Here is a 25,385-nt window from a genome sequence, read left to right as displayed (position 1 = left end):
AGCTGCCATGGCATTTGAGCCGACTCGGTCTAATAACCTCTTTGTTTAATGAGTTTAACAGACTCTAATGCAAATTGCAAGTTGCCCTAGCAGTTATGCCTTTATTTTAACTCAACACTTCAACAAATTCTAGATGTTAAAAGTCACAGCCTATTCTCAGTTTTACTGTGTGAAACAAGAGCACACAGTGTCTTCCCTGTACCAAGGCCTGAGAAAGCATCAGCGGTGTCCCCATAGAAGGATAGCTGTGAATCTTGGATACACATGAGGCAATAGCCTGGAAAACTTAAAAAGCTAGGAAGAAGCTTAGAGCTAACTTTACTAGTTGGACTAGTGGGGTTTAGTGCTACAGTATAATATAAATAAATATTACCGTATTTTGTAATCGTAGACTAGAGTGGCCATGTACATAAGTTCCAAATATTCTAATAATGCACTTTCACACCATTTATTAAAAATTCTTACCAAGAAACTATTCAGAGAAGTTGTTGAAATGGGTGCCCCCATTTTACAGATAAGAAAACAGAGACTTGGAAAATTGAAGTTACTTGTCAAGGATATACCACAAGCAAACAACATAAAGAGCTCTCAAATCCATGAATTTTGGGCCATAAATTCCATATCTATTCTACAATAAATCAGTCATCTTCATATTCTGCCTACATCTCTGTATACTTCCTTGCAGTTTTATTGAAATACTCCATATATTTCTTGATTTTTATCATTCATTTATTCACCAGAATTTATTGTGACCTAGGTGTCAGCTCTCCTGCTGTCCTCTAGCTCCTTTATCCGTGGAACCCAGGTCTCAGCTCTTGTTCAAACCTCCTTTCCTAAAGAATGCAGAGGCTTCAAGCCTGTACATCAAGCCAAAGATTTTTTCTTAATAGTCTCACCCAGGAGTCAAAAGAGGGGGCCTGTATTGCACATTTCATAATAAATAACTCAGAAGTTCTTATTCATCCTTTTGAATGCTCCAGTCCTTTTCAGTTTCCTATCAAAGACTCAGCCTGGCACACTCTTCCTCTTTCTGGTTTCCTTTTGGAAGGCAAGTTCCTCTCTCGGTAGCAAAATCCCCTTTCCTAAAAGCTTGAAAGCCAGGCAGGGCAGGCTTATAAAGGCTCAGTTTGAACCCTAGTAGCTTTACCAACTCATGTCCTTCACAAAGAACAAAGAGAAGCTCTCTCTTCAAGGGGTCTTCTCACCAACAGAGAGTGAAGTGCTTCCTACATGTGAATGGGAATCATCTCCCTGTGGGAAGATAACCATTGTTCAAGATGAAGGGAAAAAATAAGAGAAAGCGGTGGTGTGAGGAGATGGTTCTTTTGTGTCTGGAAACTTGTGGAAACTTGGAGGAGTATGAGCTCTGCAGCACTCCCCTGGAGATGGGGCTTTGTGTCTTCGTTTGCTCAAGATGCTCTAACAAAATACCATAGACTTGGTGCCTTCAACAACAAACATGTGTTTCTGACAGTTCTGGAGCCTGAGAAGTCCATGATCAAGGTACCAGCAGATTCAGTGTCTGGTGAGGGCTTTCATCCTGGTTTGTAGAGGGACTTCTTCTTGATGTGTCCTAACGTGGCAAAGAAAGAGAAAGCAGACTCTGCTGTCTTTTCCTTTAAGGGCATTAATCTCCTCATGAGGACCCCAGCTTCGTGGCCTAACCTAGACCTAACTACCTCCCAAAGGCCCCACCTTCTAAACCACCACATTGGGGGTTAGGATTTCAACATAAGAAATGGAGGCACAAACATTTAGTACGCAATAGCCTTTAACCCCAGTTACCCCTTACATCTCTCCACAGGAGGTCTATGTGGACCAGAAGAGACCAAAGAAAGAAGAGGGGAAGGAGGAATCCTGAGGTAATCAGTCAAATGTCTCTCCACAGATTGCTCAAACAGGATAAGACAATATACAAGGAATAAGCTGTGTCCCTCAGAAAACAATGCTCTGTAAGATTAAATATTTAGCACATATCACATGATTTTTGTTCAGCTTTTTATTTTTTCATGCATTTAAAATTAACATTGTAATGAATTAGTTAATTCTAGGGCCTGGCATGTAGTAAATATTCGATCGTGTAAATTTAATATCAGTCGAATGGTGCTTAAGAGAACAAAGATAGTTTTCATTTTATCTGTGCTTGAGCCAAGTTCTTGAAAATTGCAACTTTAGTTTCTTAAATAAAAGCAGTACTTTTCAATGTAGAAAGTGAATGTAAGCAATGCCAAAAGAATATATATTTTAAAAACCACCCATAATCCTGCCATACAAAGATGACTAACTGTAACATTTTTGATGCAAACTTTCTTTTTGAGGGTTGGAAAGGGAAATTTAAAGGTATTTAAACAAAGAGAAAGAAACCTATCTCCCCAGAGGCTGATCGTGGTGATAACATCAGGAATCAAGTTAGAAAGCCATAAAAAAAAAGGTTGTTGGGGGGTTTCCCTGGTGGCGCAGTGGTTGAGAGTCCGCCTGCCGATGCAGGGGACATGGGTTCGTGCCCCGGTCTGGGAAGATCCCACATGCCGCGGAGTGGTTGGGCCCGTGAGCCATGGCCGCTGAGCCTGCGTGTCCGGAGCCTGTGCTCCGCAACGGGAGAGGCCACGACAGTGAGAAGCCCACGTACCGCAAAAAAAAAAAAAAAAAAAAAAAAGAAAAAGGTTGTTGGACCACTTTTGCCTAAAGATTCTCCTTTTGGAGTCCTTCCTTATAAAATTCTCAAGGGGCAGAAACAGGTTTTATGAGGCCTACAGTTTGTATAATCTGGGCCCTTTTTATTTAAAAATATACAAAATTAAGCACACAAAGTCAGATACAAAAGTGAGAATTATTTAGAAAGGGAAATTACAACATATTACACATTTTAAAAAGCTGGCAAATACCATAAGCATCACAAAATGCAAACAAAATGCATACTTTTGTTAATAACTGCCTCCCTTCTAAAATACATTTTTCTACATTTTTTGGCTGCATAGTCTTTGAGTGCCTCCTCACATAAAGCAATACTATAACACTTTAAAAAGAGACTAGGAAGATAATTCAGTCTTTTAGCACAGTTGCTTGAAATGTTTTATTATTAATAATAACTTAGAAAAATTTCAGATTCACTGTTTACAACTAGTGCTATCATGTAAAGTTTTAGGGTTGTTTCCTTTGTTTATAGGCTATAAGGCTAGGACAAATTTTTACAGACTAGCTTTTGAATGTTTATTTTTAGACCAACTTTTTCTCCATTTCTATACTTCTAGTGTTAGATGTTGTTGGACATGTTTATAAAGTAATATGCTTCTGACTCAGGTGCTAACATCTTTGTGATATGATGTAACAGAGAAGAACAAACCAGACTCCGTATTGGATCTATTATTTTAGTTCTAACCCTTGTGGTCTGTTGCCTGTGCTTAGTCATGCTGGCTCTGCACCTCTGTAAAACAATGTTGCCTATAACCTGAAATATGCATGATAGCCTATTCTCAAGGTTCTGACCTTTAAAGGTATAACGCTTTTCTATTCATAGAGATAAAAAGTTGCAGAACAGAAAATACCACTTGTCTTATTGGTGTTTTACAGGAACATTGTGACCAAACCTACATGGAGAGCTGCAGGAGCAAAGGATTCTGGCAACAAGAACTTTGCAACAGCCAGCCACACCTCCTCCCCTTTTAGTATAAAAGAATCCTGAATTCTAACTGGGTAAGATGGTTCTTTGGGACAGCGGTCTACGATCTTCTTGGTCTGCAAGCTTTCCAAATAAAGTTACTATTCCTTGCCCCAGCAACTCTATTTACTGGCCTGTCATGTAGGAAACAGTAGGAGCTTGGACTCGTAACAATGACACCCAGCCGAACTGGTATGATGGATGGTGGAAAGCCATTCCTGCACAGAGACAGCTATGTCTCTAGCTATTATGTAATAATAATATGTAACTATCCACGTAAGAGACTGTGAACCACATAAGTATATCACATTAAACTTAATCTCAATGTATCACCAACTCAACTTCCTTTTAGACAAATCTCACAAATTGCTGCAGTCATGCCAATCCCACTTAAGGTGAGGAAAGTGCAAAGAAAACAAAGTGAGGAGAGAGCAGTCTTAGCAAATTTCAGATAAAATATTTTACTTTTGCAAACATTACAAAAAAATATTTGACTGTGGTCCCTTACAAGGCTTTGGCCAGTGGTAATAAGAGGTCCTGAAGCTTCTGCTTCATTAGCTTCTTGATAAATCCACCTCTGCCTGGAAAGTTGTGTTTTATTTTACCAAAAGCTGGTGTCCTGAAATTCCTCCCTCACCCAAAGTTGTTAACTCTTCATAGACATAGAGGTGTGTGGCACAAAGCATCCATATATCTTCATGAATATTTGCTCAGCTAAGGAGATCTCTTTCCATACCAAAGATTATTTCAGTATTTCAGCTTATTGGACTAGTAAATTTAATAATGGATTTAAATTATGATTACATGTTTATATTATGAGGGCAAGCAATAATAATAATAGTTAACTCATCTATAATAATGCTTCTCTATGTTTATATGGTATTTTTAACTTTTCAAAGTATATTTCCATAAAGCACCATGGCTATTAAGTTTTACTGTCACCAGTGAAAATCTGGATAATACATGTAAATATGTATTAGTAAAAAGACCCACCATCTCACTTATTTACATAAAACAAAATTTTTAAGTGTTCTCTTGACCTATGCCAAAATACTGAGAAGATTTATTCATAAGTAATGTGTCGATGTCAGGGATCACTTACGAGACAGAGTAGGATAGAAGGGAATCTGATTTGAACTCTAGAAAGCACTAGGACAGGCTGATACCAGTTCACATGCTGATACCTGCTGAACTGCATAAAGGATATCATAGGTTTAGATTCTTATTTCTCAAGCTAAATGTGATATTAACCTTAATCCAAAATGTGATGATTAGATGCAGACCTTTGCAAAGCTACAGGTGTGACAACAGGGGTAATATTTAAGATGCCAACGACCATATAATTAATACAAATGATAGAGAATGAGACACTCACCATAGACTCCGCTTTCACTTTTGTAGAACCCATGGTTATATTGAGTTACCTTTTTAACAGATATTCTTAAACTTCCTAAGAAAAATAGGCTCACTTTATAATTTGTCATATTTATTTTATTGGCTACTGCTAACTATTGACTGATTTGATACAAAATGGTCATTGTATGTTAATTTGCAAGATTTACAGTGAATGGACATATACTCCTCTTCACTTAGAGACAGAACTGCTCTAGCATTAATACATAAAGTCTGTCAAGAGGTCCCCCCACCCCGCTGGGCTTCCCTGGTGGTGCAGTGGTTGAGAGTCCGCCTGCTGATGCAGGGGATACAGGTTCGTGCCCCGGTCCGGAAAGATCCCACATGCCGCGGAGCAGCTAGGCCCGTGAGCCATGGACGCTGAGCCTGCACGTCAGGAGCCTGTTGCTCCGCAGCGGGAGAGGCCACAACAGTGAGAGGCCCGCATACCACAAGAAAAAAAGAATTTTCCCGCCATTTTCCTCTACCTGTTACCAGTGATAGCCAAATGTTAGAGAATCAGAATATATGCACTTAAAAGAAGCAACACATATCTAGCCCACATGAAAAATTCAATTCCAAAAATCCAGTATTCAAACTTTAGAATCAGCTGGTTAACCTGTTTCCTAGAGTCTATGTTACATTTCCAAGGGGCAGAATCAGCAGCATGTAAGTACACATATTGCTGTACACACACACACAAATGTACTATGCATGTAATCTTAGAAGAGGAAACGTTTCTAATTCACTAGTTTTTGGATGTCACAGTCATACATATACTAGGTTGATATTTTGGGTTCAGAAGAAATAATGTCTCCTAGAAGTGTTGACATTTTTATATGTGGATACCTTTTAGGGTAAAGCTCAATTTACACATACTGCTTTGAACATAATCTGTTTTTCTGTTTTTTCTCGGAGTTAGCACAGACAGCCCACATGATCACATCCATATGTAAATCAAGGAAAGTTTGTGCTACTTTTTTGTTCACGGTGGATGGATTGCTTCATATGATCTTCTGAAAGGTTCGTATATCACCACTTCAATTCATTAGGAGTTATTCTGAAATGTCAGTATCACTAAAATTGAGCACAGAGCTTTTTATTTTCTACAAATGTTGTCTCAAGGTAGCATCAGCTAGATCTCAGACAAGGAAAAATATTGTTTGATTAAGCTTTTGATATCTCTCATAAACAAAGGACCTGAAAAAAAAAAAAAACCCAAAGGACAGAAATTGATCTTGTATCATGGACAGCCTGAACTGTCATAGTAAAGCTAAAGAAGATAAATGATGGTGTTGGAGTTTTAACTCATTGCTGATTGGTTTCTAGCTGCTCTAAATCTTTCCTTTTAAGAATTTATCCTTGGAAAGATCAGGAAAATAGTAACAAATATATCATTCTCCTACAAATTGCTACCTATTTTCATTTTGAGTCCACAGTGCCTCCAGAAATATAAAGGTATAGAGGGGTTTTGTTTTGGAATAGGATCACTTTGTATGTGAAATAGATATTGAAAAAAATGGATATTGGGGGGAGAAAAACACTGAAGAAGGCACAGATCACTGTCAAAATGTCTGAACACTGTAAATGTTTACTTAAATGTATTGAAACAATTTGGTCTTCAAAATTGGCTAAATAATATCAGGCTTTCATGATTATTTTATTGTTATTATGTGTGTTCTGAACTATGATTTGGAGTTGTATTCTTTTTATATTTCAGAATAAGAAATTGCTCAACTATGTAGAAAGTGTGACTAAGTGTGTCTGAAGTGTATCAGTTTGTGTATATGGAGATCAAAACATATTTCTACCTTTGTCATGCATTGTCTGGTTAAATTTAGGTAAGTTATCTAACATGTCAAGACATATTTTCCTATCTCTACAATAGAGATAATTCTATCTTCTAAAAATATTAGAAAATTTTAAGAAATTAAATGAGCTTTTTGAACTCGGTATTTTGGTAAAAGTGTATTATTTAATTACACCCCACTTACTTATAAATTATTTTATAATATCTCAATTTGGGGGAATACATTTATTTTTATTTCCACATTTTCTGCTGTGAGCTACTTTTCCTGATTACATGCATGTTACAAGGAATGTTACACATCTGAAGGTGGGCTACAGTCCATTTCAGGATGGAGATAGAACGCATGTGTCTTCCTTTATTAGTACACCATTCTAATTCTCTCTGACTCTTGGACTATAAGCCTTTCTTCTTTGGTCTGCTTCTGTTACATAATTTAACATTTACTCAATTGTAATGAAAAAATTAAAATGTCCCTTTCCCAAATTTGCCTCTATTCTATTTTCTTAGATACATATATGTCATATTCAACCAGTTCAGAGCAGTTATTTACATTTTGCAGCTTTATACAATTTTCAAAAGTATTGCATCCTTAATTTCCTGTTGGTTTAAACTGCTCCATGGTACAGTAAAAGCTGAATTTTTGTGATGTGGTAAGGAGATAGTGAAGTCCTCAATTACACAGTCTCTTTGAGAAACTGAGCTCTCCTCTACCTCCTCATTCACTGATTGTCTGAGACACAAATTATAATTTGCACATGGAAAGACCTTCAAAGTAGAATTATAATAAACATTATGACTCAGCTGGGGTGGGAGAAGTTGAGAACAGTTGTCTCAAAAACAGGATATTAATCCAATATATTAATCAGTGGATCAAGAAATCTTATTCTGTGTCCTATGTGGGACCAAGCTCATGCAAAGGCAGCTCAACTAATTCAGGGTTTTGGAAGAAACTTTCAAGATTTTGGCAGAAGATGAGTCTGAAAATGTTGACAAATCAAAATTGTAGATAATTCATTTTTTCCTATTCACTTGTTTTGCTTATGAGGAAATGTAAGATCAGAAAATTGAAATGATCTACACAAGTTCTGCCAGTTTTTACTCATTTAAACCTTGAATAAGTCACTTAGTCTTTAGGATTCCAAAATATCCTTCTCTATAAAATGGGGATTTTTGTGATGGAATCTGATTCACTTCTTCTACCAGTAAGGTTTTTATGAATCCTAAGAAATTCTATACCTTTCCAGAACTGAGTTGTGTCTCATTTTCCACATAAAAATTCAGTAACAATATTTACTGAATGCTTACTACTAAGTTTTATTTGCTGCTTGCTGCCTTAGTCCCATCACATCCAGATGCAGTCAGATACGATAACAATCCAGTTATCATATCCTTTTAAATGCCATCACTCAATAAATATAACCCAGTCTCAGAGAGGTAATTTAGGACACTAAGCTGTATACTGTACAAATCCCATTTCTTCTCCTTCACCCCAGGAACATGACACTGGTCTAGAGTCTGGAATTGAGATGAAGCTTCTTCACCTGTACCTAGAATTGGGAATAGACCCTAGAGGTGATGGGGCAAGGCAAATACCATTCACTGGACAAAGTCATGGTTTGTAGACAAGGAAGATGGCAAGTCCAGGCACCAAAGGTAAACTGATGTACAGGTCACAAAACAAGCATTTTAGAAGAGATAGAGATGGGATAAATCTTGGATATCTGTGATGTATAGAAAATGGGTGGGAAGGTCACCTGATGGTAGCAGGGGAATGCTACACAGGTGGCACTGACATGTGCTTTCATGGGCTAGTAGGCTTTAAAAACCATGAATGGTGTGGACAGTGGGTGGCAAGTCCAGTTCTTTGCTTTTCTATTTTCTATACTTTTATAATCTTATTTCTTATTGAAAACATTTCAACTGTCTTATCGAAAATATTAACAGAATCAATATTTTCTTGCTGAGGTAAATAAAATAAGACATTTAATAGTATTAATAAGTAGTTACCATGTGTTGAGTGCTTAGTATGACCTAGCCACTGAACTAAACAGTTTGAGCACCATATATTAGTTATGAAGTAGTAACGATTTATTTACACGTTGCATGTGATGTAACTAATTTTCGGCAAGGTTATATGAACATCTCTTTGCAATAAAGGGAGGAAAATCATTTTAACGCCTATGTAATTACACCCTCTGTTTGTGGTTTGAAGTTTCTGTACCATCTACCTTTTGAAGGGATATTCTTCAGCCTGAGCAGACATGATGTAAGCATGTGGATTGAATATGCACTACTTTTATCACTGGGGTTTGCTGACCCTTAGGTCAGCATTTTACCAAGAAGACTGAAAATATGAGAGATCATTTAGGGTAATGAAGGATTCTTATACCAAGTTAGGTTGCAGGGGCTTCCCTGGTGGAGCAGTGGTTAAGAATCCGCCTGCCAATGCAGGGGACATGGGTTCGAGCCCTGATCCAGGAAGATCCCACATGCCACGGAGCAACTAAGCCCGTGCACCACAACTACTGAGCCTGTGCTCTAGAGCCCGCGAGCCACAACTACTGAGCCTGCGTGCTACAACTACTGAAGCCCGTGTGCCTAGAGCCCGTGCTCCGCAACAAGAGAAGCCTCCGCAGTGAGAAGCCCACGCACCGCAACGAAGAGTAACCCCCGCTGCCACAATTAGAGAAAAGCCCTCGCACAGCAATGAAGACCCAACGCAGCCAAAAATAAATAAATTAATTAAAAAAAAAAAAAGTTAGGTCCCAGGAAATGATTTTCAAGTCTGAAGAAAAAATTGTCTTTTGTGGGGCTGGGGTCGGGGTGGAGGATCAGGAAGGATTCATTCAAAGTGTCTTGGAATGATTATTATGAGGGGAAAAAAGAAACAGTCACATCTGAGACTGGATACTTGTGCCAATAATAAGAAATAGTTGTCTGTCCCAAGAATGTGCCATTTGTCCTTAGGAAAAAACAAAAGACAAAAAGGACATAGTATTAACCTAAATAAAAAATATTTATAGGGCTTCCCTGGTGGCGCAGTGGTTGAGAGTCCGCCTGCCGATGCAGGGGACACGGGTTCGTGCCCCGGTCTGGGAAGATCCCACATGCCGCGGAGCGGCTGGGCCCGTGAGCCATGGCCACTGAGCCTGTGCTCCGGAGCCTGTGCTCCGCAAGGGGAGAGGCCACAACAGTGAGAGGCCCGCCTACCGCAAAAAAAAAAAAAAAAAAAAAAAAAAAAAAAAAAAAAAAAAAAAATATTTATAATCAGATGTTTGGCATAATTGAGTAAGCGTGAGAACTGAATAATGCCAATATGGCAGTTTTTACTGGGATGTAATTGGAAGACTTAACCATCATTCAGATCTTTGGATTTGCATTCCCACAGTTTCAAATTCAGGGCACCAGATTTAAAAAGTACTCCCTCAGTTTTTCTTCCTTAAGGAAAAAGTCTAGCGTTAGACTCTACTTGCGATCCAGAAGTTGGCAGAAGGTCAGATTTCTCAGTGCTGTATGTTTCTATCTGCAACATCATGTGGAGGAGGTATTTGACACCATCCACAAGGAAAAGCTAAGATTTGTGGTAGGAAACATGGCCTCCTCTTTGTCAGCTCGTCTTCATGTTATCCTCATGTCAGCAGAATTTATCACAGGGGTTACAGTAAATGGATTTCTTATAATCATCAACTGTAATGAATTGGTCAAAAGCAGAAAGCTAACACCAGTGCCACTCCTTTTCATATGCATAGGGATGTCTAGACTTGGTTTGCAGATGGTGTTAATGGTAAAGTTTTTTCTCATGTTCTTTCCACTCTTTTATAGAGTAAAAATTTATGGTACAGCAATGATTTTTTTTTGGATGTTTTTCAGCTCTGTCAGTCTCTTGTTTGCCACCTGTCTCTCTGTATTTTACTGCCTCAAGATAACACACTTCACCCAGTACTGTTTTCTTTGGCTGAAATTCAGGATCTCAAAGTTAATGCCTTGACTGCTTCTGGGAAGCCTGCTGACCTCCGTGAGCATTGCAGCTCTGTGTGTCAAGGTGGATTACCCTAAAAATGTGGATATTGATGTCCTCAGGGATGCCATGCTAAAGAGGACTAAACTCAAGACAAAGCAGATCAATGAAGTGCTTCTTGTCAACTTGGCATTAATATTTCCTCTGGCCATATCTGTGATGTGAACTCTTAACGTTATTCATTTCTATAAGCACACTCATCGGATGCAAAATGGACCTCTTGATTTTAGAAACGCCAGCACTGAAGCCCATATTAATACATTAAGATCAGTGATAACATTCTTTTGCTTCTTTATTTCTTATATTGCTGCCTTCATGGCAAATATGACGTTCAGTATTCCTTATGGGAGTCAGTACTTCTTTGTGGTGAAGGACATAATGGCAGCATATATCCCTCTGGCCATTCGGTTATAATTATCTTGAGTAATTCTAAGTTCCAACAACCAATCAGGAGACTTCTCTGCCTCAGGAAGAATCAATGAAGAGGAGGATCAATGTAAAATATTTTGTACTTCCTTGTCATGGTTTCAATGGAGTTGTGTTTTGTTTTTGTTTATTTATGTGTTTTGTGTGCTCTCTCTCTTTCTCCCCTGGAAGCACTAATTTTGATGTTGGATGGTTAAGATATCTCTTTTTCCAGGACTTGTGTACTTAAAAATAGTATGACAGTAACGTATAGATAACTAGTACTTGCATTGGAGTGCCAGTTGTGTTAGAAATCAGAAAAAAATAGTTAAGACTTGGGCTTCCCTGTTGGCGCAGTGGTTGAGAGTCCGCCTGCCGATGCAGGGGACACAGGTTCGTGCCCCGGTTCAGGAGGATCCCACATGCCGCGGAGCGGCTGGGCCCGTGAGCCGTGGCCGCTGAGCCTGCGCGTCCGGAGCCTGTGCTCCGCAACGGGAGAGGCCACAACAGTGAGAGGCCCGCGTACCGCAAAAAAAAAAAAATACTAAGGCTTCACTTGGCTGACCAAAGTAATTCTGTTATCTGTCTTCCCAGGTCATTGAGAATCTTCTGGTTTAGATGAGCAACATCACATTGATTTAGTCTAAGACTTAAAACAGTATAATAATTTGGCTATTTGATTGCACATAACTATTTTCCAAGGAGGGTCATTAGTGTAATTATTTAAAAATGCAAATTATATGTTGAAAGTGTATGTATGTCAGGGCAATGTACTCAGATATACCAATTAAAGTCTTATTTTGCTAGATACACAGATTAAAGTCTTATTTTGCTTTTGATTTTAGTTACTAGTTCAGGTTGATAAATGATAAGGTGCAAACAGAGCTGGCATATAAATACACAATGTAGGGTCTCCATTTTTTTACGAGTTGAAGAAACATTTTTCAACCCCCTGAAGTGTGAAAGTCATACCGAAATAGGATGTGAGGGAGGTTGCTGACAATGAAGTCCCAGCAGGAAATCATTCAACTGGTGTTTTAACTTCCCTCCTACTAGGAATATTGTCTGAGGTATGGCTGCAGCAAATGACTTGGAGATCTAAAGTAAAAGCTTTGAAATCTGTTGCTAGATTTGAATTGATTCTGCTCTTTTAAAATCTTCAATTCTGTTGCTTGGGGGAAGAAAATATTTTTTGTAATATCTTACATCTCAGGATATCTGTTTGAATCTGTGAAATCCTCACTGGCTCTTAAACAAACAAATAAAAAGCTAGGTAGTCATTTTAATTGTAAATAAATTGTAATTTAAATGGATTAAAAGTTGCCAGGGTGGGGAAAAAAAAGACTAGATATGTGTGTGAATATGTGCACATGTATGTGTGAATTTTTTTTACTTTACAAAGTATTTCCACACACAGTTCTTTATTTCATTCTCAGAACACTTTGTAAAGTAGGCAGTAGAATTATCTCAGTTTTACAGTTGAGAAATTAAGGTTTGGAGAGGTCATTATACATGCCTACACCCACTTTGCTTATTAGCTCTATAACCTTGAGCAAGTCACTAGACTCTTTCCTTCTGTTTCCTCATCTGTCAAATGAGATAATAAAAGTACTTACTTCCAAAGGTTGCTGTGAGATTGAGTGTATTAACAAGTGTAAAGCACCTAGAACAGTGGCACATAGCAAAGATCAGTTAGTCAGTATTTTATTAAGTCAAGAAAATATTTCAGTTGCCACTCTGGAAGACGTGTAGATTATTAATTATTCTTAAATACATTTCTCTACTGTTTTGAAGTTGGACAAATAGAACTAAAATTTTTTATCAGTACTTTGAGAAAAGAGGTAAAGTATACTAAGTTTAGAAATGATGAACAGGGTTAGTATTTTTATTAGGCATACAAGAGAGTAAACATGTATTTTAGAATGCTATAAAAGGCAACAGACTGGGCTTCCCTGGTGGCGCAGTGGTTGAGAGTCCGCCTGCCGATGCAGGGGAAACGGGTTCGTGCCCCGGTCTGGGAGGATCCCACATGCCGCGGAGCGGCTGAGCCCGTGAGCCATGGCCGCTGGGCCTGTGCTCCGCAACGGGGGAGGCCACAACAGTGAGAGGCCCACATACCGCAAAAAAAAAAAAAAAAAAAAAAGGCAACAGACTAAATGAGGTGGTAAAACAAGAATTCCCAACCACCAGAGGATGACAAAAGGACAGCAGTATGTGACATGGGAGTGAAGGAAGGCACCAAGAGGCTGAAGGGTGTGGTAGAAAGAGGTGAGAAGGCAATGTTTACCATTTTGCCTAGGTCCTTAGGAGAGGTCACTGATACACTGGTTTCACATGTGGGACGGTGTTGTGCACCGTAGTGCTTGACCTGGTGAGTGAATGTGGAATGGATAAGTCCTTCTTTGAAACATCACTCACACTCTGTCAAGGGGGCATGTTTTAATTGGTGTGACTTGAACATGGATAACTGAAGGAGCAGTTCTCTAACCATGGTAAATTTGAGCAGTCCCATGGGAGGAAAGAAAACAGCACAAATCAACAGACAAGCTATGAACATCAATAACAATGACCCAGGCAGTCTCAGGCTCAGTGCAGAGCAGCCAAATTTATGTACGGTGTGAAAGCATCCCATATGATTAGGCCTCTTTTATTCATACACAGCCCTGCTTTGTAGATAAATCTATGGTGAATTGATCTCCATTTCTAATAGTGAAAAGAAAGCCCCACTTCCCTGGAGTACTCACCAGTTGTCTGTTAGAAAACCTGTTGTAGAACTGATTGAGGTTCTGTAGTGCGATAAGCATGACTCTCCTAAGATGCTCCAGGCAGCTCACCTTGATCTGCCTGGACAATGAGACAGCTAGAATTGGGAGGTCTTCCCTCTTCTGATGAGAGGGGTTGCTTCTAATCTCAGCTTCCCCCTGCATTGTTAGCTTTTTTCCTCAAAATATAGGAATGCAACTTTGCACAGGTCCCCAAAGTCACCAAACGCTGAGCAGCTGGCTTTCCCAGACACTCCTGTGAACAGCTGGCATCCAAACTCAGTAAGGCTGGTGCCCAGATAACTTGTTAGTCAGTGTACTCTGCTCCCCACATCCCCACTGATAAAGGTGCTCTCAGACTTGCACTGTAAACAGGAGAGCAACAGGAAGAGTTCCTGTCACCCAGAATGTTCATCCACCGTGTGTTCAACTGTGTGCCCCAGTCCTCATTCCCCACCTAGAGGATATTAGGAGATCTGAGAACTCAAGTCCCCTTTATTCTGATCTTTGGTTGTAAAGCTGTTACTCCAATAAAATCCATTCCTTAACCCACACTGTGTGGCGTGTTAGGTGGCACTCACAAAGAGGCCCACCTGTGTGAAGGGTAAACTCAAGTGTGTCTAATCTCCAATATCCACTCATATAACTCTGTCCTCTCAACAAGGTTTCACAGGGTACCACCTCATTTCCCACTGCCAGTTCTCTCCTTGTTCTGAAGTGTAACTCCTATGGTTTTATGGACCTGAATTCATGTAAATAAGTATAATATCTTGTCTCCTCATCTAACTCAAGCTTCAATTTGTTCCTCTTCATGTTTGCTATTTTCAGTGTAGAAATTGTTCCCTTTTGTAAGGGAGGAGATAAAACAGAAGCAAAACTGTTCAGCTACATAATGGCATTCATTAATATTATTCCTTCTGCCCAAGAAACTCCCTCATTCTTATTTTCTTATACTGAGCATAATTGAAAACCTATTTTACTTGTTAATTTATGGAGTATTTCAAACTACATTTACGTGATAAGATTATTACTACAGTACACTTTAATTCATTTGTATAAACATATGTTATTCAAGTGGCTTTTTCAAAAATGTGCGCATTCAGTGCCTTCCAACTAGAAGCTATTAAATTCTTAGTGATGGGTAATAAAAAATAGAAACTCTTCTAATTTCCAGAATTTTACTTTAAATTAAGTGTGGCTCATAATTCAGGTGAACAAAGATGTGAGAGGTGGTGTGGGATAGCTTATGTGACTGACCCTTAGGAGACAATAATAAAAAGTTCCCCCAAACTGGAGCCAAGGAATTCAGCTTAAGAGATTAGCTGGAAAGGAAGGGAAGACACTATAGGACATTTTCTTTTTCACTTTTAAATGGTGATCACTCTCATGCTTTAATTTTCTTCCCCTCATCTCTGCACAGAAAAATAAAGGATACTAATTTGCAGAGATAAGATGATGCTTTGTTACTTTTTATGATACCCCAAATTCCAAAGACCAGAGGGCAAATACCTAATTTGTTATTTTTAAAAGAAAAAAACCCTAGATATTGGAGATGATAATAAAATTATATTAAAGTAAAGAAAAAATGTGCATATTCCTTAATACCAGGAGACATAAAAGTCAGAGTGTGGAGGTTTTTATTTTCCACAACAGGGTACCTTCCTAAATTTGTGGAAGCTGAGCAACAACAGATCCTTGCACATCCCACACATATTCATGTGCAGTAAAAATTTATTATACACTCAAAGTATCTACTTAAGAGGAGATTTTTGGATGGTTCTATATATAACTTGAGTCACTTAACCATGAAATAGTATTTCCCTAACAGAAACGTCTTGAAAAGCATTCATGAAAGCATTAAAGAGAATTAAAGTAGCTTTTATGCTGTCCACCCATCTAAATCATCTTCCCTTCCTCTCCTTTTTATTAAGAACTTTGCTGTTGTCAAGAATTAGAATACCTCTCCGGGTCCCTCTACTGCACATGGCACGTTGCGTACCTCCCTCCCAGCAAGTGGCCTGGCGGCAACGCGGCCTTAAACCAAGGAGGCGGAGCTGAGATTGGGTCGGGACTGCTTGCTAACTCCAGGACCAGGTACCGGGCTGGCGGGGCCGCCTGGTGCGCTCCAGGGATCGGTCCCTCCTTGCCCTGACGCCGATTCCATCTCCTCGGGGGAGGGCCTCCGGCAGAGCGGCCATCCTGAGCCCCTCCTCGCCCTCTACGGGCCCCTTTTCACCCGAATTCTTCTCGATTCCCGCAATGAGGGGCTGCAGCCCGAGAGCAGAATAGGCTTGGGCCTGGCCCGGAGACACCGGAGCAGAGTTGCCGGGCGAAAGAAGCGAGCGCCTGCTCCCTCTCCTCTTCCCCCCTCATTTTCAGGTTTAAATTTTTGACATTGAAGTAGGTCTACACGTTAGGAACTCATGTCTTTTCTTGTAAGTAAACCAGAGCGAATTAGGCGGTGGGTCTCGGAAAAGTTCATTGTTGAGGGCTTAAGAGATTTGGAACTATTTGGAGACCAATGAGGCGAGTGCAGAGTCCATAGCATCCTTTTCTAAACAGGAGATCATGAGTAGCTTTCTGCCAGAGGGAGGGTGCTATGAGCTACTCACCATTATAGGCAAAGGATTTGAGGACCTGATGACAGTGAACCTAGCAAGGTACAAACCAGCGGGAGAGTATGTGACAGTACGAAGGATTAACCTAGAAGCTTGTTCCAATGAGATGGTGACGTTCTTGCAGGGGGAGCTCCATGTCTCTAAGCTCTTCAGCCATCCCAATATCCTGCCATATCGAGCCACCTTTATTGCAGACAATGAGCTGTGGGTTGTCACATCATTCATGGCCTACGGCTCTGCAAAGGACCTCATCTGCACACACTTCATGGACGGCATGAATGAGCTGGCGATTGCTTACATACTGCAGGGGGTGCTCAAGGCCCTGGACTACATCCACCACATGGGATACGTGCACAGGAGCGTCAAAGCCAGCCATGTTCTGATCTCAGCGGATGGGAAGGTCTACCTGTCTGGCTTACGCAGCAACCTCAGCATGATCAGCCACGGGCAGCGGCAGCGTGTGGTCCACGACTTTCCCAAGTACAGTATCAAGGTTCTGCCATGGCTCAGCCCAGAGGTCCTCCAGCAGAATCTTCAGGGTTACGATGCCAAGTCTGACATTTACAGTGTGGGAATCACGGCCTGTGAACTAGCCAATGGCCACGTCCCCTTTAAGGATATGCCTGCCACCCAGATGCTGCTGGAGAAGCTGAACGGCACCGTACCCTGCCTGCTGGACACCAGCACCATCCCTGCCGAGGAGCTGACCATGAGCACCTCGCGCTCAGCGGCCAACTCTGGCCTGAGTGACAGCCTGGCCCCCAGCCCCCCCAGGACCTCCAATGGCGACACGCCGTCCCACCCCTATCACCGCACCTTCTCACCCCACTTCCACCACTTTGTGGAGCAGTGCCTTCAGCGCAACCCGGATGTAAGACCTAGTGCCAGCACCCTCCTGAACCATTCTTTCTTCAAGCAGATCGAGCGACGTGCCTCAGAAGCTCTGCCTGAGTTACTTCGACCTGTCACCCCCATCACCAGTTTTGAAGGCAGCCAGTCTCAGGATCACAGTGGAATCTTTGGCCTGGTAACAAACCTGGAAGAGCTGGAGGTGGACGACTGGGAGTTCTGAGCCTCTGAAGAAGGTGCACATTCTCCATCCTGGGCTGCGTGAGCCTCCGGGACCCTTCCTGAGGGCTGGCTGCACTCCCACCCTCCTGGGGGCAGGTTGAGCAGAAAGGACATTTCTGCCAGGAGAGTAGGCTGCTTACTGACTGGGAAAGAAATTCCTGGAAGGAAACTTTTTTTTTTTTTTTTTTTTTTTTACTGCTCCAAAGGCTTTTGAGACACGAGGGAATCCCAACAACCAGGGATCGGTAGGGGCCGGAAAGCTGACGTTCCCAGTCCTGTGAGCTCAGGTGACCTGACCTCTTCAGAAGGAATAGATGCTGCTCTGGCTGTGGCGGCTCAAGTCCAAGGCCAGGGTTTGACTCACCCACCCAGGGAACGGTGCGACTTCTTCCCACTCTGGCTCTCCTACCAGCCTAGTTGCGTCCTTCTCCCCTGCTCTCAGACCCTGTAGGTCCAGAGGGGCAAGCAATAAGACTCCCCTCCCCTCGGACCTCTCCCTAATAACTGAGGGCAAGGGTATTGTTTCTTTATAAGCACTAGCTTAAGGCTAGGGCAATCCATCCTCCTCCCCCTTTTTGCTTGGGCCCTGACACCTGAAACCTTCCCTTGGTTCATCTTTGTAGCTCATTCCTTTCCCACGAAGAGTCCATCTTACTGACTCCTGCCGGCCGCCTTGGTGCTTCCTCCAAGGGCCATAATGTTTTGCCTAATCTGAGGGCCTGAGTCCTTATGCCGTGTTAGTTTCATTGCCAGAACAAATTAAAAGTTCCAGAGAATCCGAAAAAAAAAAAAAGAATTAGAATAGGTCTTAGTTGCTCTAAGACATTTTCAGAGACGTTCTTAAACTTCAAGGACCTACCCCTCATTAATTTCCCAGGAGAGTAACTGTCAGGACGGATCATTTGACATTTAGTACCTGTCTTGAAATGTATTCCTATAGGTTTGTATCTTTTCTAGCCAATAATTTATAATTTTCTTGAAATCTGTGGCCACATCATATGTATTTTGGCATCACAAACAATAGTAGTGAACCAAATATAAAAGGCACTTTGAACATATGCTTTTGAGAAAGAATCATATGCATCTCTGTGCAAAGAGAAAGAGAAATACAATCAACATAAAGATAGGTTAATTTTATATCAAAACTGTAAGAAATTGAGTAAACCCAACTCTACTGTCATTTCCCCAAGGAAAAAACACAGTGAAATTGAATACTGGGGAAAATAGTACAGGCAAATTTATCTTTGAGTCTCTGTTTACAAACTGGGATAAAATTATAAGTAATGCACTGCCATCCAGTGGCGAACTTTCACTTCAGACGAAACAATAGTTAAGCTAGTCAAAAGACTCCAGACATTAGAGATCTTCGTTCAGGAAATTTTACACCTCATTAGAAAAATATGAGGAAAAGAGAAGTTAATGCTCAGGTTTAAAATAAAAGTGTTTTTATCTTTTAGTGGAAACATCCTAAAATAATTACTGATAAGTTGATATGATGCATCAAAATAATATGAAGAATGGAGGGAGATAAGTTGGAGGTATATTTAAAGCAATTTGAGCTATAAGTTGATAAATTTTTTAGCCGGGTGATGGTTACATGAAGATTCATTATACAATTCTGTCTACTTTGGTACATATTTGAAATTTTCTACAAGTTTATTTTTTTTTAAATCTCACCAAGATATATATTATCATTGAGTGTAGGATTTGATCAATAAAAATAGAAAGCTTTCTCCATAAATTATTTTGCAGAAATCAGTAGGTTAAGCCATAAGTTAGGAAGACGAACTTGTAATACTCATTTGCCTTATAAAGTGAACATTAAGGAAATTAACTCAAACCTTCTTCAACCCAAGGTAATAAAAGAGTTGAAACTGCTTTTCAAATTATGTTTATATTAAATGTCAACTCATGTTGACTTACAAAAAAGATTACTAAACAAATACGAAAAGTAAATTGTCAAGACATTTAGGAAAACTGCACTGGAGTGGAATTATTTTCTCTCTTTTTTTCTCTTGACATTTACTGAGTATTGAGTTTTGTAGTATGTTGATTTTCTAACCTTTCAAAAAAGAGCTCGGGAGTTATTGCTTTGTTGCTAGGTTTTAGGCAACATTAGAGGTCCTGCTTTCACTCTTTTTTCCTACTCTGACCTCACTCCTTTAGAAAATTAATTCTGTTTCTTAGCAACCAGGGTGGGTAACACTTAAATATACTTCAAGTTCTTTTGTAAAGCAAAGGCTAAATGTTTCCCTTATAAACTATCTGTTTGCTTAGTCTCATTTGGCTTTGCAGAAAAGATCTGCTGAGACATACTGCCGTAAACATTTTTATTAAAACTCTCAGTTTTAAATGGTGAGTGAAGTTACTGATTTTCTAATGAATGCTTCTGTTTTTTGTGTTTATTTGGAATTATTCCAGTTTGTCAATTTGTCTGTCTTTGGAATCTGTGTGTTTTATGTTAAGATATATGAGATGAATTCATTTAAGAGAGAAACAATCTCTTTATATATAATATTATAAATAGGAGATCATGAAATATGTTAAGAAGGAGAAAGCCCAGCTGGAAGAAAGTGTTGAGTTTCTTTATAAACCTACAAACGTGCATGAATTCGTGGTCTAAGGAGTTCACTGTGATCTTAATAGCAGAATATTTTACAATGCTCTTTTCTTATGTTGGCATCATTTAGGTATCAGGTATATATCTATATCAATCTATCTCTCTGTCTATCTCCCCAAATACTTAGGGTTACAAAATTAAACTCAGATATGTAAGCAAATTTAGAAAAAAAATATAATTAGGTATTTGAGCTTTTAGATAACAGTTTCAAAAAAGGAGCATCTGTAATTTCCAGAATTTGGCAACCAATTGCTTGCCAAATGATTCAAACTGTTGAACCATTTAAAGTTTGCATTTTTGTAAGGTAGAAAAATCATTGAATAAAAGGAATTTCACATGACTCAACCTAAAATATGCAGAACCCTACATAGTGTTTGTAAAGATAGAAATCTTTGTTTCAATTTTATATTCTAATTTGGGGGCAGATGTTGTAACCTAACTTTAATACAAGGTACAAGCCAAAATGTAACTTCAAGTTCCATTGCTGTATTAAGAAGGAAGTATGAATCCTGATAGATTTGGGAATGCATTTATTGGAGGTGGCATTTAAACTGATCCTTGAGACCAGTGTAATTTCATAGATGGAGAATAACTGTGCTTACTGAATGCAGATTAAGCCATTCTTTTATTTCCAGTGAGACATCTTGGCCAAAATATAGCTTCTGTAATATCAACATTTACCACTAAATCTTTGACTGAATGAGAATATTGCTAGTTTACTTTTTCTGACTTCCTCAGCTACACATCTTATGACTTTGTATTTCTCTGTGCCTTAGCTTTTTCCATGTAAAGTGAGGATTATAATGTGATATTGCCATCACAGTCTTCAATCTTTCAACTAGATCTCCAGTTGATTTCTTTCTGTTGGGGTGTCTTGGGACTACAATGACATATGCTAATGCATGATTCATATATTATACTATAGAAGCTTAATTTTACACACATATTATTCAAGGAATAATATGTAACAATAAATTCATAAGGACAAAATAAAGTATCATGCAAAATTAAAGATAATTTCTCACTAGTTTAAATATCGTATAGTAGCAATTTTTGGTAGTCAGGAAGACCCAGGCATATACAGAGAGAGACAGATGGGAGCTTTAGTGGCAATAAGGTGACAGATGAGCGTGTTCATTCCCAGCTACCTAGTCAAAAAGAGGGCCAGACCAGCAATGCATTCTGCAATCACAGCTTCTTAGTCTGATGGCTGTCTAGCTCTCTTACTGCCATGATACTTGTTTTTTATATCAATTAGACTCCTGAGGTCTTGATCTATTCTTATTCTTCCAGTTTATAACCCTCCTCGTCAGTTTCTTCACAGCTGTATGTCCTGGTGGGACACTTCATTGTCTCACCAACACCATCAATCTTCATGTCTTTTCATGGCAGGAGATTACAAAACCCTGACCATGAATCAGTCTACTAATGTGCTTTCTTTGCTCATGTAACCAGATTTCAGAGCCCTGCAGGAGATAGGTATATTTACAATTTTAGTCAAGGCTGAGCCTTCAGTGCTTCTCAGAAGTTTAAAAATTTATTTCTACAGAAATGTGAAGGGTCATAAATGAGGCAGGAGAGTTATAAAATAAGGCATATACTGGGAGCAAATTAACAACTGACTGTCAAGGGCTTGATTTTCATCAGCTCCAGGTCAGTATGTAGGTCAGGGCTGATGTCACATTAATCAGGTTCAGAAGAGTCCAACATGAAAAACAGAACGTACAGATTTATTGGTTTATGAGAAAAATAAACCAAACTAACTCATATCTTTTTTCTAGCTCATTGTCTTCCAGTAGACTACTGTACATGCAAAGCCAAATGATCATCTGAGGGTGATTTGGTGAAAGTTAGATGAGAGTAAGAATTAATTAATGGTTTATATGTTAAATGGCGCAGGTTATGAAAAGTCATGCATCAGTCTTCTAAGTTTAGATAGATATGATAATGAAAATAAAAATATCAAATATGGGCCAGCATGCTCTCCCCTCTGGATGAATCTTGGAAGGGTACAGCCAACCTACAAACTCTCAACCTTTCTTTTTAAAAATCTTTTATTTATAAACCCTTTTAATTTCTATGCAGACTTTCCTATTGTTTACTGTATAATGTAGAAACATGAAATTAACATATTTTTATTATTTAATTTATATTTTTTGCATTGCTTAGGAAATAGTAATCCTATTTCCACATATTTTGTTAACTGGTGTGTTATTTTAGTGATTAACTTTATTTTATAGTAACTTTGTAGAGATTGTAAGTGGCTCCCTATTCATCAACTCTCCTTTATTTTTCATGTATTAATGAACGACAGAGGATAACATATTTTTGAACACTTGGGGAATTTCTAATCTTCTCACTCAGATATTAAGCACCATTCTTTTTTTGTCTCTATTCGGCTTTTTTAAAAAGTGTATAAGAATACTTAACGTGAGATTTAGCCCCCTAACAGATTTTCAAGTGCACAACACAGTATTAATATAGGTACACCATTGTACAGCAGACCTCTAGAATTTATTCATCTTGTATAACTGAAACTTTATACCTGATGAATAGCAGTTCCTCATCCCTCCTCCCTCTCAGGCCCTGGCAACCACCATTCTACTCTCTGTTTCTGTGAGTTTGACTATTTTAGATTTCCTCATATTAGTGGAATCATGCAGTATTTGTCCTTCTGTGACTGGCTTATTTCACTTAGCATAATGTCCTCCAACTTCATTCATATTGGTACATATGGCAGAATTGCCTTCATTTTTAAGGCTGAATACTATTCCATTTTGTGTATATACAACATTTTCTTTATCCATTTGTTAGTTTGCAACCTCCTCAGGAGCTGCACAGGTGTAATCTGAAACTGGCCCCTGTACATGGAGGGCAAGGAGAGATGGAAGACAGAGGCAGACCATTCCAGATTGGGAGGTAGGCAGGTTTAAGAAGCAAAGGAACTTACACACGTGGCTTGTCTTGGGTGGCTGCCAAGATGAGTAGATCTCCGCGCTCCCCGCCCCCCCAATTTAAAAAGTTTATAGAGAGGACTTCACTGGGTGAAGTCACGTATACAGTCCAGATAGTCTCGGCACCATATTACTATCTCAAGGCTGTGTCCTTGGGCAGCTTCTAGAGCAGGAAAGGCAAGTGAGCACACATTCTAAGGACAGGGTAGGGGGTAAGGGACGTCTGATTGCCTAGGTCCAGCTCACGGGTCAACTGGTGGTCACTTCCTCACGATGACCTCCTCCAACACCATTCATCCAGCAATGAATATTTAGATTGCTTCTGTATCTTAACTGTTGTGAATAATGCTGCAATTAACATGAGAGTGCAGATATCTCTTTGAGATTCTGATTTCAATTTTTTGGATAAATACCCAGAAGTGTGATTATTGGCTCATATGGCAGTTCTATTTTTAAACTTTTGAGGAGCCACCACACTGTCTTCCTTAGTGGCTGCATCATTTTACATTGTCACCAATAGTGTACAAGTGTTCCAGTTTTTCTACATCCTCACCAACACTTAATGTCTTTAATTTTTTTGATTATAGCTATTCTGACAGGTGTGAGATGATGTTTCATTGTGGTTTTGATTTGCATTTTCCTGATGGTTAGTGATGTTGAGCATCTTTCCATACACATGTTGGCCATTTGTATATCTTCTTTGGAGAAGTGTCTATTCAAGTCTTTAGCTCATTTTTCAGTCAGGTTATTTGTTTTTGTTGCTGTTGAGTTGAAGGAGTTCTTAAATATTTTCGATATTAACCCCTTATCAGATAAACAGTTTGCAAATATTTTCTTCCATTCCATAGGTTGCCTTTTCACTCTGTTGATTGCTTCTTTTGCTGTGCAGAAGCTTTCATGTTCCCTTTGACTATTTTTTGCAAAATTTAACTGGACTCAGTTAGATAACACCTATAGTCTTGTTCTTTCTATTTCCCAGAAAAAAGTTTGTCTTTTACGTTTACTGAAATGTATCCAACATGATTTAATAATTTGTTTTTTCTAATTGAGATAAAATTTATATAACATAATTTCATGACTTGCCATTTTAGAATGTACAGTTTAGTGGTTTTTAGTATATTCACAATGTTGTGAAACTATCATCACTATCTAATTCCAGAACATGTCTTTCACCCCCAAAAGAAATCTTGTACTTGTTAGCAGTCAATCCTAATTGCCTCTTCCCCACACCCTGTGGCAAAATTTTTTTTTTAAATCTATTTTGTCACTGAGTTTGTGGGCAGTTTGTTACATAGCATTATTGCAGCAAAAGCTGACTTAGCTACAGGCCTATACTTTCAGTTATATTGTGGACATATATTTTGTTTAAATCTACTTATTATTATGGTCTTTTTCCATAAACTGATCCTCCTCTTGTGTTTCTTATATTGGTTAAGAAATTCTCTATTATCTTTGATTCATTAAAATTCCTTGGTGTGTCATTAAAGACGTTTGCTAATATAACCCCAATAACCCCAACTGATTTTTCTATCTTTATATTCCACTGCCTCCTCATATACATATGCTAAGCTCCTGCCACACATGCTTCTTGCTTTTCTCTCAATGGGCCGTAGTCATTAAAAATATATATTCATATTAGAAGTTGAAAAACAGTTCATCATTTTATATTACAAAATATTTATTATTAATTTTTTCAAGTTGACATTTTCAGTGTTTCTCCAAAGTAGTTCTCTTTATACACAACTTTGAATTACTGCATAATAACATTTAGAATCTTGAAAAGCCTCTATATTGATGTTGTTGTCAAACAACACAAAATTCTAGCACAAGACAAGGAAATTCATCCCCATCTCAGATCCTTATTTCCCAGGAACCAGCACTGTTTTATTTCCACTTAGCCAAATATATTTCAATTGATTATTATTCCTCTTTGCATGGAGATTTTAAATTCATTGGCATTGTCTAGTAATATACTAACACATTCATTAAATCCTAGAAGTGTGCCAACCATATCCTTGTCACAGATCAACAAAGAGCAAATCCATGATTCTTATCCATAGATCCCAATCGTAGAAGC

At 39.0% G+C, this 25,385-nt stretch overlaps 3 protein-coding genes across 3 annotated transcripts in view; all 3 read left to right on the top strand.

Moving 5' to 3' along the window:
• Positions 1-10,452: 10,452 nt before the first annotated feature.
• On the top strand, positions 10,453-11,292 carry LOC307058177 (taste receptor type 2 member 2-like; the record flags this gene model as incomplete). The annotated part of the gene is given in 3 exon segments (XM_079711589.1): positions 10,453-10,845; positions 10,849-11,040; positions 11,044-11,292. Coding segments are annotated over 3 exon segments (834 nt in total).
• Positions 11,293-16,468: 5,176 nt separating this feature from the next.
• On the top strand, positions 16,469-17,735 carry LOC307057885 (STE20-related kinase adapter protein alpha; the record flags this gene model as incomplete). Its single annotated transcript, XM_079711196.1, has 1 exon — positions 16,469-17,735. Exon 1 carries the CDS (start codon positions 16,614-16,616, stop codon positions 17,733-17,735), a length of 1,122 nt encoding a protein of 373 aa, XP_079567322.1. The 5' UTR covers positions 16,469-16,613.
• A 1,516-nt stretch (positions 17,736-19,251) lies between these two features.
• Positions 19,252-25,385, top strand: part of LOC307058353 (uncharacterized protein C7orf78) — a gene marked incomplete at both ends in the record, with an annotated part of 31,878 nt that continues 25,744 nt past the window's right edge. Inside the window, 1 exon segment of the mRNA XM_079711820.1 lies at positions 19,252-19,272. Within this exon segment, the coding sequence (XP_079567946.1) occupies positions 19,252-19,272 (21 nt within the window).

Source organism: Hyperoodon ampullatus (assembly GCF_949752795.1).
Source record: "Hyperoodon ampullatus genome assembly, chromosome: 9".
NCBI lineage: Eukaryota > Metazoa > Chordata > Mammalia > Artiodactyla > Ziphiidae > Hyperoodon > Hyperoodon ampullatus.
This window is presented reverse-complemented; position numbering and strand designations above follow the sequence as displayed.